At 43.3% G+C, this 17171-nt stretch overlaps 1 protein-coding gene across 1 annotated transcript in view; it reads right to left on the reverse strand.

Annotated features, from left to right (window-relative positions):
• Positions 1-1917: 1917 nt before the first annotated feature.
• Positions 1918-17171, reverse strand: part of LOC134657963 (oxysterol-binding protein-related protein 6-like) — a 52072-nt gene continuing 36818 nt past the window's right edge. Inside the window, exons 15-24 of the mRNA XM_063513568.1 lie at positions 15122-15218; positions 13114-13319; positions 11600-11812; positions 10398-10568; positions 9210-9323; positions 8066-8195; positions 6097-6211; positions 5557-5679; positions 2929-3043; positions 1918-2074 (exon numbers count right to left, since the gene is read on the reverse strand). Of these exons, the coding sequence (XP_063369638.1) occupies positions 2947-3043; positions 5557-5679; positions 6097-6211; positions 8066-8195; positions 9210-9323; positions 10398-10568; positions 11600-11812; positions 13114-13319; positions 15122-15218 (1266 nt within the window). The 3' untranslated portion in view covers positions 1918-2074; positions 2929-2946. The remainder of the gene's footprint in view (positions 2075-2928; positions 3044-5556; positions 5680-6096; positions 6212-8065; positions 8196-9209; positions 9324-10397; positions 10569-11599; positions 11813-13113; positions 13320-15121; positions 15219-17171) is intronic.

Here is a 17171-nt window from a genome sequence, read left to right on the forward strand (position 1 = left end):
TGACACTGAGCGAGAAGGAAATAACAATTAATACGCGTTCGACAAGGATGACGGTCAGGGACAAAATGGCGGATTGTCAAATGTGACAGCGCTATCCTGTGTTGCCAGTAGTGTAAACAGAATTACCCGAACGTCTGAAATTTCTTTCGTGAATCGGAAGATATTGCTAACGAATAATTAAAAATGAGGTGATATTGTAAAATTTAAGATAAAATACATATAAATGAAAATTATAAAATTATAAAGAAATATTTTAACTTATTAACCATAGATATAATGTACCCATGTAACATGTAATGTTGAAATAAAGTGGCAATGTTATTGTGACGTAGGCAAGTGACACTCTGGGAAGAGAAGACCATGTTTTATTAGACCATGGTCACTACGCACTGCTGCGTAGTACGCAAAGTATGGCAGATAAAATTTCAACCTGTATATTCGTTATAGCGTGTTCCCGATACACGCAAGTTTTTAATAGTACTTATAACATTTTATCATGCATTGGTACTCTAAAACAAGTAGTGGTATTTAATACTTTAAGAATAAGCATATTTCCATTTTAATACGCATAAGTGTAAGCGAGTTAGCAACAATCCTATTTATACCTACTCTTTTCGACAATTCTAGTAGCCAGTATGAACTATACAAATCAAAATATACATTAATTACATCTTTTATCATTTTAATGGAAACTTTTTCACAGCCACAATACTATAAAAACAATATTTCGTAAATTGGAAAAAATTAAAACGAAAAATATATAAAACTTAGTACCATTGTATAGAACCATTTGATAACAAAATAGTGAAATATAATAATTGGCTATTTGTATAATACTATTAATACAACGAAGTTCATTTTATTAATAAAGTAAGATTTTTTGATATCCATATTAACGATAATAAGAAAACGTTAGAGTTAAACCAAGGCAAGTCTGCAAGTGTTATTTTAAACGTCAAGCTTCTATGAAATTATGACGTATAAATAACACTTGTACTGCGTATGCCATCAAAATCGTTGCAGACTTTTCTTGGTCTAACTCTATAATATATTTTCAACTCTAGGGTTGAGATTACTTTTTTACATATTCCTTTTAGAAATATAGTTAAAAAAAACAAGATAAGTAGCCAACCTTAAGGCCAATGCACACCGAATGCGAATGCAATTCGTCTTTATTCACATGTGGTATAGCTTGGCCTTAAATGCTCAGTCGTATGTCATATCAAGTGAAGTGTAAGTTAAACTCACGCCGATGTTATTTAGTTATATATGTAATTGAAATTAACTGCGAAAGTATTAATCGAGGTTTAAAAACAAAATAACATTTAAAACATGAGGTGTCAGTATAGTACCTAGAACTTTAGAGGCCTACTTTTTGAAAATTTCCGACCAGGTTTAGACAGACTAGTATTTAAAGAAACAAAATGAATACATTTGTTCGAACGAAATCAACAAAAAAAAAATATATATGAAACTATACAAAGTCCGTTCGTGTCATTGAAAGCTATTTGATGTCAAAAAAATGAATTATGTTCCCCTTTTCTTGGCAATGTATCTCATAAGATCTGCCTATCTTGTGCCATATATTTGTGTTCTGTGTTTTGTACAATAAAGAGTTTATACTATACATACATACATAAGATACATAATTTTACACACTCTTTTTGTATTTTTTTCTAAGAGCATTTGGCTCTATCGGGCGCAATCGAAAACGTAGTGATTTAATTCTCTTTGATCGAGGCTTGAACTCACGATTTTTTTTAATTTGCCAAGAAAAGAGTAAGTAAATCAAACTTTTAGAAAAAACTATGAAGAATACGTGAACTGGATGAATATTTATTTTTTAGAGTTTTTCATACTGAAAGTGACAAAATTAAAAAGTAGAGCCCCTTTTAAACCAAAGCACCAATCGTCTACAATCCGCAGACGATTCTCGCCTCTAACGCCTCGGCCTTACAGTATACATAGAGTAGAAGGATTATTGACGATAAAGGCTATAGTCGTGTAAAGCTCCTAATTGAACGCTAAGCGAAGCAACACAACCTTAGCAGAGCACCTCGCACTGCGGCAAACGCTGGAATAAAAACATTTATTTTTACGGCGTTAAGATCGGTTTTTCTAGGATAGCGGTGCCGTCATATAGCGGCCGTCTCCAAACTAAATAATACGGCTAAATATGGATGTCGTAGTATTTGTATGGAGACGGCCGCTATATGACGGCACCGCTTTCGGAGGAAACCAAAGCTTTAGTCATAAACGTCTGCTAAATACTAAGTTAATCAGCTGATGATCATCGTATGTCCCTCTCTATAGCATAACGACGGATAGGGACAAATGACGATCGTCAACTGATTAAGTTAGCAGCCGTTTATGACTAACGCCATTAGTAATTGTTCAGATTAGTGATTAGTAATGACTAATGTTGCTACGAGTAAAATAATTAACTTTTCACCACACCAGCTGGTAAAGGCTCTCTTGATGGTTCAAAAACTGATAAGAAAGTTGCATTTTAATTTTATTCACATGTGTTTCACTCGGTGGCAAAAATCGTTAACCCTCGCAACGCTCAAGATTTCATTTTTCGAACCACACGCAACGCTCGTGGTTCAATTTTTGAATCTTGCGCTTGCTCGGGTATCAATATTAGAACGAGAGGTTAAACAACTTTTCCTTCTTGTAAAACAAATAACTATACCAATAGTAGTACCACTAGTACCATCGTCCACGTACCGCGAAAATAGAATATCGCACATTGCGGGAATCTTTCTCTTTTACTCCAATGAAGGCGTAATTGGAGTGACAGAGAAAAATACCCGCAATTTCCGAACTTCGATTTTCGCGGTTATAGCCCTGTCCATCGTTGGACCTTATGCCTTTTGTAATAAGGTCCACGTATGTGCAGTTAGGAGTGTCGCTGTTTTCACTCACGTATATGTATAAGTGCGGTCACCACAGCCGCGGCGTGTCGGTGAAGCCCGCCTCGCGCGCCTTCCAATACTCGCCGGTGAACACCCACGTCTCTTCGCCGTCTTCTATCGTTTTTCTGGAAATTTCGGATGCATATAAAACACACTTAAAACAGACTTGACAAACACTTAAAACAACAAAAAATGAACATTAATCGTTAAAAAAAACAAGTGCAGTGATATACACGCATCAGCTTTCAGCTGCTAGTGTATTAAACAATATATAATAATATAATAATATCATCACTACATAGTATAAAACAAAGTCGCTTCCCTACTGTCTGTCCTTATGTATGCTTAGATCTTTAAAACTACGCAACGGATTTTGATGCGGTTTTTTTTAATACATAGAGTGATTCGAGAGGAAGGTTTATGTATAATTTGTTAACCCGTGCGGAGCCGGGGCGGGTCGTTAAAGATAAAGCTTTAAATGAAAAAAGAAATGGGATAAAACGTGGAAATAGTTGTTTAACTGTTTACCAAACAAGAATTTTCGTGAAAGATTTTTAAGAATACATCAGAGAATGTACATACATACATAAAAGATACTTCTTTTAGAATGGCATTAGCAATAGGGGGTATTACTGCAATTTTCTGCCGCCAGAGTGCAGCACTAGCACCCCTCGTAAACCATAGAGTAACTTATACATACTGTGCCTTAAACTGTTTTTTGACAAGTTTTCACAGACTATAATATATGACATTGATACATCAAGGCGGTTTTTTTACAAAGGGCCTACCGGGAAACGCGAAAATCGAAACTCAGCTCTTTATCGCTCAAATATGCAAGTGATAGAGAGGTTAGATACTCGTAACAAAATTTCGACTCTCTCGTTTGCGGTAGACCCTCAGATTGTGATGGACTGTGGAAGTCTCCTTCTTCTAGAGCTGGTGGTCTTCAACTATCAGAGACCAAACTGACCTAAACCAGAGCGGGCTGTGCTCGACGCCGTCACGGCGCCGCTCTCGCTGCGCCTGCTCATGCTTGAACTGCTCTGCAGCATCCACGTCTCCCTCTAGAGCTGGTGGTCTACAACCATCAGAGACCAAACTGACCTAAACCAGAGCGGGCTGTGCTCGACGCCGTCACGGCGCCGCTCTCGCTGCGCCTGCTCCAGCTCATGCTTGTCCTGCTCTGCAGCATCCACGTCTCCCTCTAGAGCTGGTGGTCTACAACCATCAGAGACCAAACTGACCTAAACCAGAGCGGGCTGTGCTCGACGCCGTCACGGCGCCGCTCTCGCTGCGCCTGCTCCAGCTCATGCTTGTCCTGCTCTGCAGCATCCACGTCTCCCTCTAGAGCTGGTGGTCTACAACCATCAGAGACCAAACTGACCTAAACCAGAGCGGGCTGTGCTCGACGCCGTCACGGCGCCGCTCCCGCTGCGCCTGCTCCAGCTCATGCTTGTCCTGCTCTGCAGCATCCACGTCTCCCTCTAGAGCTGGTGGTCTACAACCATCAGAGACCAAACTGACCTAAACCAGAGCGGGCTGTGCTCGACGCCGTCACGGCGCCGCTCCCGCTGCGCCTGCTCCAGCTCATGCTTGTCCTGCTCTGCAGCATCCACGTCTCCCTCTAGAGCTGGTGGTCTACAACCATCAGAGACCAAACTGACCTAAACCAGAGCGGGCTGTGCTCGACGCCGTCACGGCGCCGCTCCCGCTGCGCCTGCTCCAACTCATGCTTGAACTGCTCTGCAGCATCCACGTCTCCCTCTAGAGCTGGTGGTCTACAACCATCAGAGACCAAACTGACCTAAACCAGAGCGGGCTGTGCTCGACGCCGTCACGGCGCCGCTCCCGCTGCGCCTGCTCCAGCTCATGCTTGTCCTGCTCTGCAGCATCCACGTCTCCCTCTAGAGCTGGTGGTCTACAACCATCAGAGACCAAACTGACCTAAACCAGAGCGGGCTGTGCTCGACGCCGTCACGGCGCCGCTCCCGCTGCGCCTGCTCCAGCTCATGCTTGTCCTGCTCTGCAGCATCCACGTCTCCCTCTAGAGCTGGTGGTCTACAACCATCAGAGACCAAACTGACCTAAACCAGAGCGGGCTGTGCTCGACGCCGTCACGGCGCCGCTCTCGCTGCGCCTGCTCCAGCTCATGCTTGTCCTGCTCTGCAGCATCCACGTCTCCCTCTAGAGCTGGTGGTCTACAACCATCAGAGACCAAACTGACCTAAACCAGAGCGGGCTGTGCTCGACGCCGTCACGGCGCCGCTCCCGCTGCGCCTGCTCCAGCTCATGCTTGTCCTGCTCTGCAGCATCCACGTCTCCCTCTAGAGCTGGTGGTCTACAACCATCAGAGACCAAACTGACCTAAACCAGAGCGGGCTGTGCTCGACGCCGTCACGGCGCCGCTCTCGCTGCGCCTGCTCATGCTTGAACTGCTCTGCTGCATCCACGTCTCCTTCTAGAGCTGGTGGTCTACAACCATCAGAGACCAAACTGACCTAAACCAGAGCGGGCTGTGCTCGACGCCGTCACGGCGCCGCTCCCGCTGCGCCTGCTCCAGCTCATGCTTGTCCTGCTCTGCAGCATCCACGTCTCCCTCTAGAGCTGGTGGTCTACAACCATCAGAGACCAAACTGACCTAAACCAGAGCGGGCTGTGCTCGACGCCGTCACGGCGCCGCTCCCGCTGCGCCTGCTCCAACTCATGCTTGAACTGCTCTGCAGCATCCACGTCTCCTTCTTCTAGAGCTCGCTGGTCAGGTCTACAACCAAAAATAATGATGTGATTATCAGAGAAATAATCATCTATTGTTTTACAATGAAATAACACTTGGTATTTACCAGTTCCAGCTTCTTCCTTCTAGGTTGGAATGGTCAGATTGCAGTCGCTTTCGAGTGTCTACGCTTTTTCTTGAAATTAATTGTTCATTTTACGAGCATACTTTTTGAAATCAATTTTTCTTATTTCTTTAAAGGTTAATTTTGTTTATATTAATTATTAAAAGCAAATCTTGTCAGTTAAAAAAAGGCGCGAAATTCAAATTTTCTATGATACGATATTCGTTCGCGCCTACATTTTTCAAATTTGCCGCCTTTTTCTACTGGCAAGATCTGCCTGACCAAGTATATTTTTCTTATTCTTTAAAAAGGTTAATTTTGTTGAAATTAACGTTTCTGACCTCAACCTAGTGTCGGTAGATGGCAGCACGTCGCGCATCCCCGGTCCCAGCTCGTTCAGCTCCATAGCGAAGCGCGTGAAGCCGTAATACAGCTCGTAGTCCGGTGGCATGGGCCCTGAAATTATACAACATATGTGACGTTATCTATGAAAAGGTACCTTATTGTCGATGGCTTACGCCATTATTAACGATGCTCCGATATAAATACAATACCGCGCGACGCTTTGCGGCGTAAGCGCCATCGACAATAAGGTCCCCTTTCATAGATAATGCCCCATTTGGTGATTTTTGGGTTTAGAGCCGAATCTGTTCAGGGGCTACCTGCGGTTTTCATCGATTTTTTACCAGTTTTGAATCGTGTCTCCTACTTTTGCACCACAGATATAATTATAAGACGGCTTCGGATCTTTTATCTCCATTTTTGTCGACCGGATTTTGAACACGTGCTTCGGCAGAGGGGAAATAGTGCACCGCAGCTCGTGATGACCAGGAGCTCATGAATAAGCAGGAGTAAAGCTTACCTGGTCTCCAAAGCGTCCGTTCCCCGCCCTGCAGCCCCTCGGACCAGCGGCCTTGTACACGCAAGCGCGGCTGCCCCCCCCCCCCCCCGCCACCCCTCGCACCTCGTGATGACCAGGAGCTCATGAATAAGCAGGAGTAAAGCTTACCTGGTCTCCAAAGCGTCCGTTCCCCGCCCTGCAGCCCCTCGGACCAGCGACCTTGTACACGCAAGCGCGACTCCCCCCCCCCCCCGCCACCCCTCGCACCTCGTGATGACCAGGAGCTCATGAATAAGCAGGAGTAAAGCTTACCTGGTCTCCAAAGCGTCCGTTCCCCGCCCTGCAGCCCCTCGGACCAGCGACCTTGTACACGCAAGCGCGACTCCCCCCCCCCCCCGCCACCCCTCGCACCTCGTGATGACCAGGAGCTCATGAATAAGCAGGAGTAAAGCTTACCTGGTCTCCAAAGCGTCCGTTCCCCGCCCTGCAGCCCCTCGGACCAGCGACCTTGTACACGCAAGCGCGACTCCCCCCCCCCCCCGCCACCCCTCGCACCTCGTGATGACCAGGAGCTCATGAATAAGCAGGAGTAAAGCTTACCTGGTCTCCAAAGCGTCCGTTCCCCGCCCTGCAGCCCCTCGGACCAGCGACCTTGTACACGCAAGCGCGACTCCCCCCCCCCCCGCCACCCCTCGCACCTCGTGATGACCAGGAGCTCATGAATAAGCAGGAGTAAAGCTTACCTGGTCTCCAAAGCGTCCGTTCCCCGCCCTGCAGCCCCTCGGACCAGCGACCTTGTACACGCAAGCGCGACTCCCCCCCCCCCCCCGCCACCCCTCGCACCTCGTGATGACCAGGAGCTCATGAATAAGCAGGAGTAAAGCTTACCTGGTCTCCAAAGCGTCCGTTCCCCGCCCTGCAGCCCCTCGGACCAGCGACCTTGTACACGCAAGCGCGACTCCCCCCCCCCCCCGCCACCCCTCGCACCTCGTGATGACCAGGAGCTCATGAATAAGCAGGAGTAAAGCTTACCTGGTCTCCAAAGCGTCCGTTCCCCGCCCTGCAGCCCCTCGGACCAGCGACCTTGTACACGCAAGCGCGACTCCCCCCCCCCCCCCGCCACCCCTCGCACCTCGTGATGACCAGGAGCTCATGAATAAGCAGGAGTAAAGCTTACCTGGTCTCCAAAGCGTCCGTTCCCCGCCCTGCAGCCCCTCGGACCAGCGACCTTGTACACGCAAGCGCGACTCCCCCCCCCCCCCCCCGCCACCCCTCGCACCTCGTGATGACCAGGAGCTCATGAATAAGCAGGAGTAAAGCTTACCTGGTCTCCAAAGCGTCCGTTCCCCGCCCTGCAGCCCCTCGGACCAGCGACCTTGTACACGCAAGCTCGACTCCCCCCCCCCCCCCGCCACCCCTCGCACCTCGTGATGACCAGGAGCTCATGAATAAGCAGGAGTAAAGCTTACCTGGTCTCCAAAGCGTCCGTTCCCCGCCCTGCAGTCCCTCAGACCAGCGGCCTTGCAGACGCATGCGCGGCTGACCCCCTACCGCGACCACCCCTCGCACCTCGTGGCGACTCGATGACCAAGAGCTAGCCTGTAACAAGTTATAAATAGTGGACTCATTTAGTGTAAGGCCTGAGTGGACGCTCGCTCGGCGACGCGTGCAGCGTGGCTGTGGGCTCACTCGTGACGTGAGCAGCGTGCACTAAGGCCGCTCCTATACGCTTGCATTTGTTTAACATGCACGCCGCACGCCCCGCCCCGCTGCACGCACAACTCGAGCGTCCACTCAGGCCTTAGGGCTGATTTAGACGGCGGGCGAACTCGCATGCGTTTTTAGTTACATTGCGGACTGTTGGTTACGTCCAATTGAACCGTCCGATCAAAACCCGCAATGTAACGAAACTCGCATGCGAGTTCTCGCATCGTCTAAATGAGCCCTTACACTTAGACGGCGCGCGAACTCGTATACGATTTTAGTCACATCGCGGACCGTTGAGGTTACATCAATTCAGCCGACTGATCGAAATGACGCAATGTAATGAAACTCGCATCACAGAATAAATAATAGTACTAAGGTACAGAAGATTCACTCTCTAACAAAACGCATCTATAACGACAGGTATGACAAGCGCGAGCAGGCGTTCCCGTTTCATAGAGTTGCGCGGCAACTACTATGGCTAGACACAGACAGACAGACAGAATACACAGTATTCGATTTATTTTACATTGATTTGCTGTACATATTTATATGAGACAAAGGCAAGATTTAAACACTGATTTTAAACTTTCACGATTTTTACACATTATTAAATTGTACAACGGGACTTAATCGCGTATCTAAGTTTTAAGATTTACCTCCGACGTTTCGAGCGTTGTCCCCGTGGTCTCGGAGAAGACTCCACCTACACAACACAACACACAACAACAACAACGCCCTCGAAACGTCGGAGGTAAATCTTAAAATTTAGATACGCGATTAAGACCCGTTGTACAATTTAATAAGGCACATATTTTATTCTTCACATTTCAAAAGTAAATTTTTAAAACCATTGTCTTCGAAGCTTAAGCTTAATACATAGGTATTTTATATGTATATGAAGCATACCTTAATGAACTGTAGTTTGCAAGTAATATCGGTGCCGTGGCACACGATATGCATGTCGCCGTACTGGTCGACCCATCGCTGCCCACCGAATAAGTTGTGGACGCACGTCGTCACCTAAAATAAAATAGAAATGTTATTCTTCTACATTTACAGGCAGAGACAAAAGTAAGATTATTGTGCGAGGGTTATAAAAAAACCGGCTAAGTGCGAGTCGGACTCGCGCACGTAGGGTTCCGTACCATTACGCAATAAACTGCAACAAATCACGTTTGTTGTATGGGAGCCCCACTTAAATATTTATTTTATTTTGTTTTTAGTATTTGTTGTTATAGCGGCAACAGAAATACATCTGTGAAAATTTCAACTGTCTATCTATCACGGTTCATGAGATACAGCCTGGTGACTGACAGACAGACGGACAGCGGAGTCTTAATAATTTAGTAATAGGGTCCCGTATTTACCCTTTGGGTACGGAACCCTAAAAACTAACTGTGGTGTTTACTAATATTACAACAAGGAGTTTCGGCGAACAACGTCGAAGAAAGAAAGATTGACAGGCACAGAAATCAAATGTGTGACCAAAATCGGAATGATTATGATAATAGATAGATAATAGTACATTATTGTCGAGGTTCGGAAGTAACTACTTGCAGGCTGAGGATTCGTTTTAAACGGACGACCTTGGGAGTCCGTTTAATTGAATCCGAAGCCAGCAAGTAGCCTTCCAGCCGAGTCACATATAGTGCTTTTCCCAAAAATGGTGCAAGAAATAGAAATATTTAACAGAAGCAACGTTCTAATTTTCACAGAAAAAGGTAAAACCATTAAAAAGATTTGCTTGCCGCCTTTAAAAAAAAAGTGTATTTTTCTGCTGAAAATACGCCAACGTATTTGAGACACCTAAATAGTCGCGGTACCAACATTATAATAATAAGTGCTGATCATCTGTTTGGCTGTTTAATGGATTTATGCCTTCATTTGATATGGCCATTTAAAGTTTTAAAAAGATTGGAACTCGTTAAATAATGGAATTTGTATGCAACATTGCAGTCCCGAAATCGAGACTGCAATGTTTTTAACTTTTTAATTTATTGAGTGACCATAAACTACGCACTTCGCGACCTGTTTTTTAACCGGCAACGTCGACTTTGCCGTCCATTTTTGAGAAAAATAATATTAACTTAATACCTTGTTCCAACTGTAATGGTCGCCAGAGGGCGTCAGTCGCACATGGACTCGTCCAGTAGGCTGAAACTCCATAGATTTGCCCCAGAACTTGGTCTTAATGCGGGCTTCCTGCCAGAATGTCCAGCGAGGGGACTCCGCGTGGCAAGCTGATATCGGCGGGTGGTGGGACACCTGGAAAAGGAATGTCATTGTTTTTAAGGTTCCGTACCTCAAAAGGAACCCTTATAGGATCACTTGTGCGTCTGTATGTCCGACCATTCCCCCCCCCCCCCCCCCTTTATCTCAAAACTACTGGGTCTAAAATATTGAAAAAAAAAATACACAAAATTACTCTTTAAAAAATACTTAAACCCGACTACAAAAAGGATAAAATCAAATTATTATCCCGTTTAATATGCGCTAGCAACTGAAACGTTTGAAGTCGGTGCCAAGCCAAATTGTTGATGAAAATACTAAAATCGCTATATTATGTACATGCCTATAAGATTTGAGGAGTTCCCTAGATTCCTCACGGATCCCATCTCCAGAACTGAGTTTTGACAAAAGCGGGACCAACTTGGGATTAGGACTATATACATTCAAACAAAAAAATAATTTTCCAAATCGGTTCAGAATTTATGGAGTTCTGAGGTAAGATAACATACATACAAAAAAAACCTACTCCTTAGTCGGTTAACAATAGTTCTTTACTTATAGATGACAGGAAAACCTATTAGAAATGTGCAGTCAAACAAAATGTATTCTATTCTAAAATTATATGGGGTTGCCAGAGATCATCAAGTATTTCCCCACCTGTTCAGCAATAAACCTGAAGTCCCTCGCCCCCCTCACGTACTCGTAGGTCTCGGCCAGCAGCGGGTTGAACGGCTTGGAGGCGGCGCGGTGCGCGGCCGCCAGAGACATGCGCTCCAGCTCATTGGGGCAGGACGACGCTGAATCCAGGAGCTCCGAGTATTCTAAATATATGGGGTTGCCAGAGCTTGAAGTATTTCCTCACCTGTTCAGCAATAAACCTGAAGTCCCTCGACCCCCTCACGTACTCGTAGGTCTCGGCCAGCAGCGGGTTGAACGGCTTGGAGGCGGCGCGGTGCGCGGCCGCCAGAGACATGCGCTCCAGCTCATTGGGGCAGGACGACGCTGAATCCAGGAGCTCCGAGTATTCTAAATATATGGGGTTGCCAGAGCTTGAAGTATTTCCTCACCTGTTCAGCAATAAACCTGAAGTCCCTCGACCCCCTCACGTACTCGTAGGTCTCGGCCAGCAGCGGGTTGAACGGCTTGGAGGCGGCGCGGTGCGCGGCGGCCGCGTACGCGCTCACCGCGAACGCGGCCACTAGAGACATGCGCTCCAGCTCATTAGGGCACGACGACGCTGAATCCAGGAGTTCGGAGTATTCCAACTCCTCGCAGAGACGCTGTGGACCAAGGTTTCAGGTATTGATATGGTCAAGCAAATCTTGTCTGTAGAAAAAGGAGGCAAATTTGAAAAATCGCGGGTTAGCAACACTACGTTTGAATTCCAAAATCGCGTGTCATTTACATCTTATCTGTCGTGGAACTGTTTTGTTTACATTTCATCGTTGTTCGATGTACATTGCCGTTTTTTGTTCGTTTCCTAGGGATACCATACTTTAGTTTGCTTTACATTGCTACTGACATATCCGGCTTGACAGACTATGGCTTTGTTTAAATCGTTGGGGCAGGAGGACGCTGAATCCAGGAGTTCGGAGTATTCCAGCTCCTCGCAGAGACGCTGGGGACGGAGGTTTCAGGTAAATATCGATACACAGCCATACAAGTCGATTGACGAAACCATATTTGAAACGAAAACGATTTTTGACAGTTCAACTGTCAAAAATCTAAAGCTGAATTCAGTTAAATAATGGAATGGTTTGGAATAAACCCTTTATAAAGGCCACTGGGACTCAGGAGGATATAGATCGTGCGTTGCCCTCATCCAACTTTCACGAGATAAAGTTTTAAGTAATCTTTGAACTAAGCAACTTTGTATCTTCCGAATAATCCTGGTCACGGCACCAATTGAGTAATGATACTACTACAAAAATCCTGTTTGATATATCGTCAGGTGACAAGCAAAACTCACTAATTACTAAAAAATATTTAAACAAAAATCAACCTTCTTTTCGTACTAATATGGTTCACTATGGCTATGAACTTCTGGTGGTACTTAGTGAGTTTTGCTAGTCACCTGACGATATGCCATTTTCAACCAAAAGGGAACCTACTTATTGTCGGTTATCAATCAGGATCTATTTCCATAATGGCTTCAATATGAAATCTACCTTATCGACACGTTCGACAACCGACAACGTGGTACCTTTTGGTTAAAAACGTCACATATACCAGATACTTAAACGGCAGTTCGGTTTCCTACCGATTTTGTACTAAATTTTCATATCGGTTAAACATCTTGGGACCATCGAAGTATATTAGTAGCTTATGAAAATTAAATTTTGTCGAGCGTGGCTCACTCCGCGATTTCGTCGCGTCGCTACAAGTACCTTCAAGTACATGCGGGCCACACTAATTTTGGTGTCTAGCCATAGACAGTTGCCGCGCACCGCTACGCTACGGAAGGGACGCCTACTCACGCTTGCGCCACCTAGCGGTCACATCTGTCGTAATACACGCGTTTTGTTAGAGAGTGAACTATCTGTAGCTAGTGCTATTATATATTCTGTGATTTTGTACTAACCTGCAGCATATTAAGAGGTTCATTGATAGTGACGGGCATCGATATCTGGCTCAGATCCTTCCCAATATTCTTGTACAGTAAGTTCCATAGACTCGGCGAGGCTGGGGTGGGTCTTGGACAAGGTAACCGGGAGCGGCGCGTGTAGATGGTGAGCGGCTCTGAACCGTTCTGTAATGTCGTCCTTTCTGCTGGCATCACAGCTGATGCTGGAAAGTTAAAGTTTACTGTAGTGCACTCTTCATTAAAATTAATATAATGAATGATGAAGATTAGATTAACACATCGAACTATTATTATTATGAAAAAGTTATTAAAAAAATTATTCAGGAATAAGCTTTTATCGCTGACTGTACTTTTCTTTACACAGACAATTTGACAATTCTACAGTTTGGCGAAACTTTTGTATACCTAGACATAAGTATTTTTGAAATAAATAAATTAAATAAAAAAAAACCCCCAAAGCTTGTAATAATAGAAAGGATTGGTTATTGATAGGTTTTACCTACAATAGACAATGAGTTAGTAAAAAAATAACTAGTGCCCACGCCAATTACTGGGATTAGTTGCCAAGCGGACCCCAGGCTCCCATGAGCCGTGGCAAAATGCCGGAACAACGCGAGGAAGATGATGAGACAATGAGTTAGCCGTAAGAGTCAGCTTGAAAACTAACGACTTTAGTGCGAACGAGTACAGAGATAATAATTCTTCAATTACAAAAAAAAATACATTGGTTTGAACTTTGAGGATATAACCAAACGGAGACGCCTTGTTTGTAATTTTCTGTACAAAACAGTCTGCCGATGTGCGGGGTAGGGGCGCGTCAAATGTATACGTAACGTAAAAATAGCCATGTCAGATAAACGTCAGTCCATACAATGTGTATGACCATTAATTGGCCGCCTATTTTCGACAGAGGGGAACGCCTGTTAATGGCTACTCCGGTTGTTTATATCCTCTAAGGGTTTAAATGAAAATTTTCAAAACATGAATTGGCCTTGCATTCTTGAGACTGAAGAGAAGATACACACTGAAAAAATATGATCTATCGAGCACACATTAAAATGATTTCATTAATATTAACTGCTTTTACGTACGCAAATATACGTACGTAAGTACGTAACGTACAAACAGTAAACTTTACTGCTTGGTTCGATAGGCTCATATGGATCTGTTTCAAGCATTTAACGTTAATGCAATTTCAATAGGGATGATGACACATGTTGAATTTTATAACAAAATCTAGTAAAATAGATAGCAAACGAGCAATTTATCACAATAATGTGGATATTAAAATAAAATATTGAAAAATTACAAAATTACAGGACCTGAAAGTCTCAAAATTTAAGTTTTTTTTTAACTTCCAAAAACGATAAAAGTAAGGGTACCATTCGATTCCTTACATTTCATCCAAAAAAATATTGTATAGCAACTATATACATAAACGCAATATTTCACCGACAAAAACGCAATTTTCTTGTTTTGTCCATACGGGCGATGCGGTCCAGATGGGCGATGACGTCACGGCCTCTGGCCGTTTTGTATAGGGCGTTTCGCGAGTGAAGTGCGACTGTAGGACTTTGACTACAATTTCTGACTTTTGTGTTACTTTAATGCAATGGGTCCCATATAGACATTTGATCCTAAAAACAAACCCGATCGATTGATACCATAAAAAATAATTAGTCATGTACATGGTTTTTTTTATTTTATTTATTTATTTTTTTTTTTTTCCCCACTAATATCTTTTATTTTTAAATTCATTAGTAATGCCGACAAATGTTTGTTCTGTGGATATTGTTATTCCGTTGTTTATTTTTTGTATACGTGTTAGTAGTTAGTGGCAACTTCATTGGTTCATGTATTGAATAATATTAATATCTGTAAGTATCATTGTACCGTTTGTGCCCAAATAAACATTAAACATTAAACAATTAAACAATGTAGCCTATTGTTTTAAACGATTTTTTTTCTCAGTGCAAAAAGCCACAACACAGATAAGCGGACTCACTCGCACCATCTGAGTTGTCGGAGCTGGCGGAGCCTTCTTCGCTGCTCAGGGACCCTGCTTCGGAGGAGGAGTCCCCATCCAGCTCTATCACACCCGCCTGAAAAACAAACATCAAAATAAATAAACAACTTATGCAGTATAAAAAAAAAACAGATAAAAAATCAGGCACTTCAAAGTCTTAAAAATTCAATATAAGAAATAATCACGAAAAATATTATAAAAAGACATTTACCAACACAAAAACAATGAACAAGTACATACAATCAAAAATCAGGCAGCTTACAAATATTTGTCCAGTAAAATTGATGGAACTCAGGTAAACTGCTGATTTTCAATCCCCAACTAAAAAACTTAAAGCTAATTATATCTTTGGGTGGTCGTTTTTGCTATACTTCATACCTACAAAACCTACATCAGGCCATCTGTCACAAAATGGACCTAATTAACAATAGCCCATTAATTTTCTCATGGGATCTAGTTATTATGGTGAAAAAATCTATGATCATTTATTCTGCAATGCACGAACTAAAGCACATCCCGAAAACCAAATGTTGTCTTTATATAACGTTATTCATAAACGGCTGCTAACTTATCAGTTGATAATCGTCGTTTGTCCTATCTGTCGTTATGCCATAGAGAGGGACAAACGACGATCATCAGCTGATTAACGACGATTTTGACGACCGGTCTGGCCTAGTGGGTAGTGACCCTGCCTGTGAAGCCGCGGTCCTGGGTTCGAATACCAGTAAGGGCATTTATTTGTGTGATGAGCACAGATATTTGTTCCTGATGGTCATGGTTGTTTTCTATGTATTTAAGTATTTGTATATTAAAGTCCGTCAACCAAATCTTGTCAGTAGTAAAAGGCGGCAAATTTGAAAAATCGCGGGTTAGCAACACTGTGTTCAAATAATTCCAAAACGCGTGTCATCTGTGTTTTATCTGTGGAATGTGAATCGTGAATGACAGCCGTCACCTTATTTGTTTTCATTTGGTTTTCATTCTGAATCGTTTCTGTTTCAAGAGATATTTCTGCTGTCACCATTAAATTAAATACCAATACATTAAATAAGAATAAGCAATATAAGCATAGCTAAGGGGCCTACAATGTACAATCATGCTCGTTGATGGTAAACATTAATAAAAATTGAGGTTACCTATGAGAAGTACTGGAAGAACTCTTTCGAACTTTTAAGATTATGTTCAGTTTTTTTGTTTTAGGGTTAAAAGGCATAAATAAAATTAAAACGTATGTCTAAATCTATCCAACAAGACCATAAATTGTGTCCTGGAAACCGTCCATAGGCCCGGTCCACATGTCTAATATTTTCAGCAATCAGTTGTGACTATTTACAAAGGTAAACCTTTTAAACAGTATTAAGAGCCTTGATTATATCGCCGTTCTTTCGCAATATCTACCTAATCCATACATGTTTGTTGCAGGATTAAATCTTGCCCAATATAAGGCGTTCGTAGTAGGTAGTATCTCTTCAGACAATACTTACCTATGGCGGTTTATGTACGTGTACAACGCAACCAAGTCGGAAAAGTGACCCTTATGTTATTTACCTTTAAATTAAATAAACACCCAAATATCAGTTGTTTTATTTTTAATATGTATATTGTACAATATATACCAATCAAAAAAATTACACAGGTATAGTCCGTCAACCAAATCTTGTCAGTAGCAATGTAAAGCAAACTAAAGTAGGGCAACACTGAAAGAGCAGTATTGCGCTAAGAAAAGCAGCAATGTACGTCGAACCAAAAGAATTTTTTTTTCCGCTGAGCGCGCCCTGCGTACGTCAATTCAAATTGTCACTCGCGGTTTATTGAAAAAATTTAAAACGGACGGACAATTTAAAAGCGATGTTAAAACAATGTTAATCAAAATGATGAACAAATTTGAAGATATCAAAAACAACTCCCTATCGTAGTGCTTATATTCTCTTTGTTCCCTATCTATGTCTTCTAAGTTTACTAAAATAAAATCATATCAAAATGCAGATAATTAGATAGTGCATATATTTGTTATTTACAATATAATATG

This window comes from Cydia amplana, chromosome 21 (assembly GCF_948474715.1).
Source record: "Cydia amplana chromosome 21, ilCydAmpl1.1, whole genome shotgun sequence".
In the NCBI taxonomy this organism is placed as follows: domain Eukaryota; kingdom Metazoa; phylum Arthropoda; class Insecta; order Lepidoptera; family Tortricidae; genus Cydia; species Cydia amplana.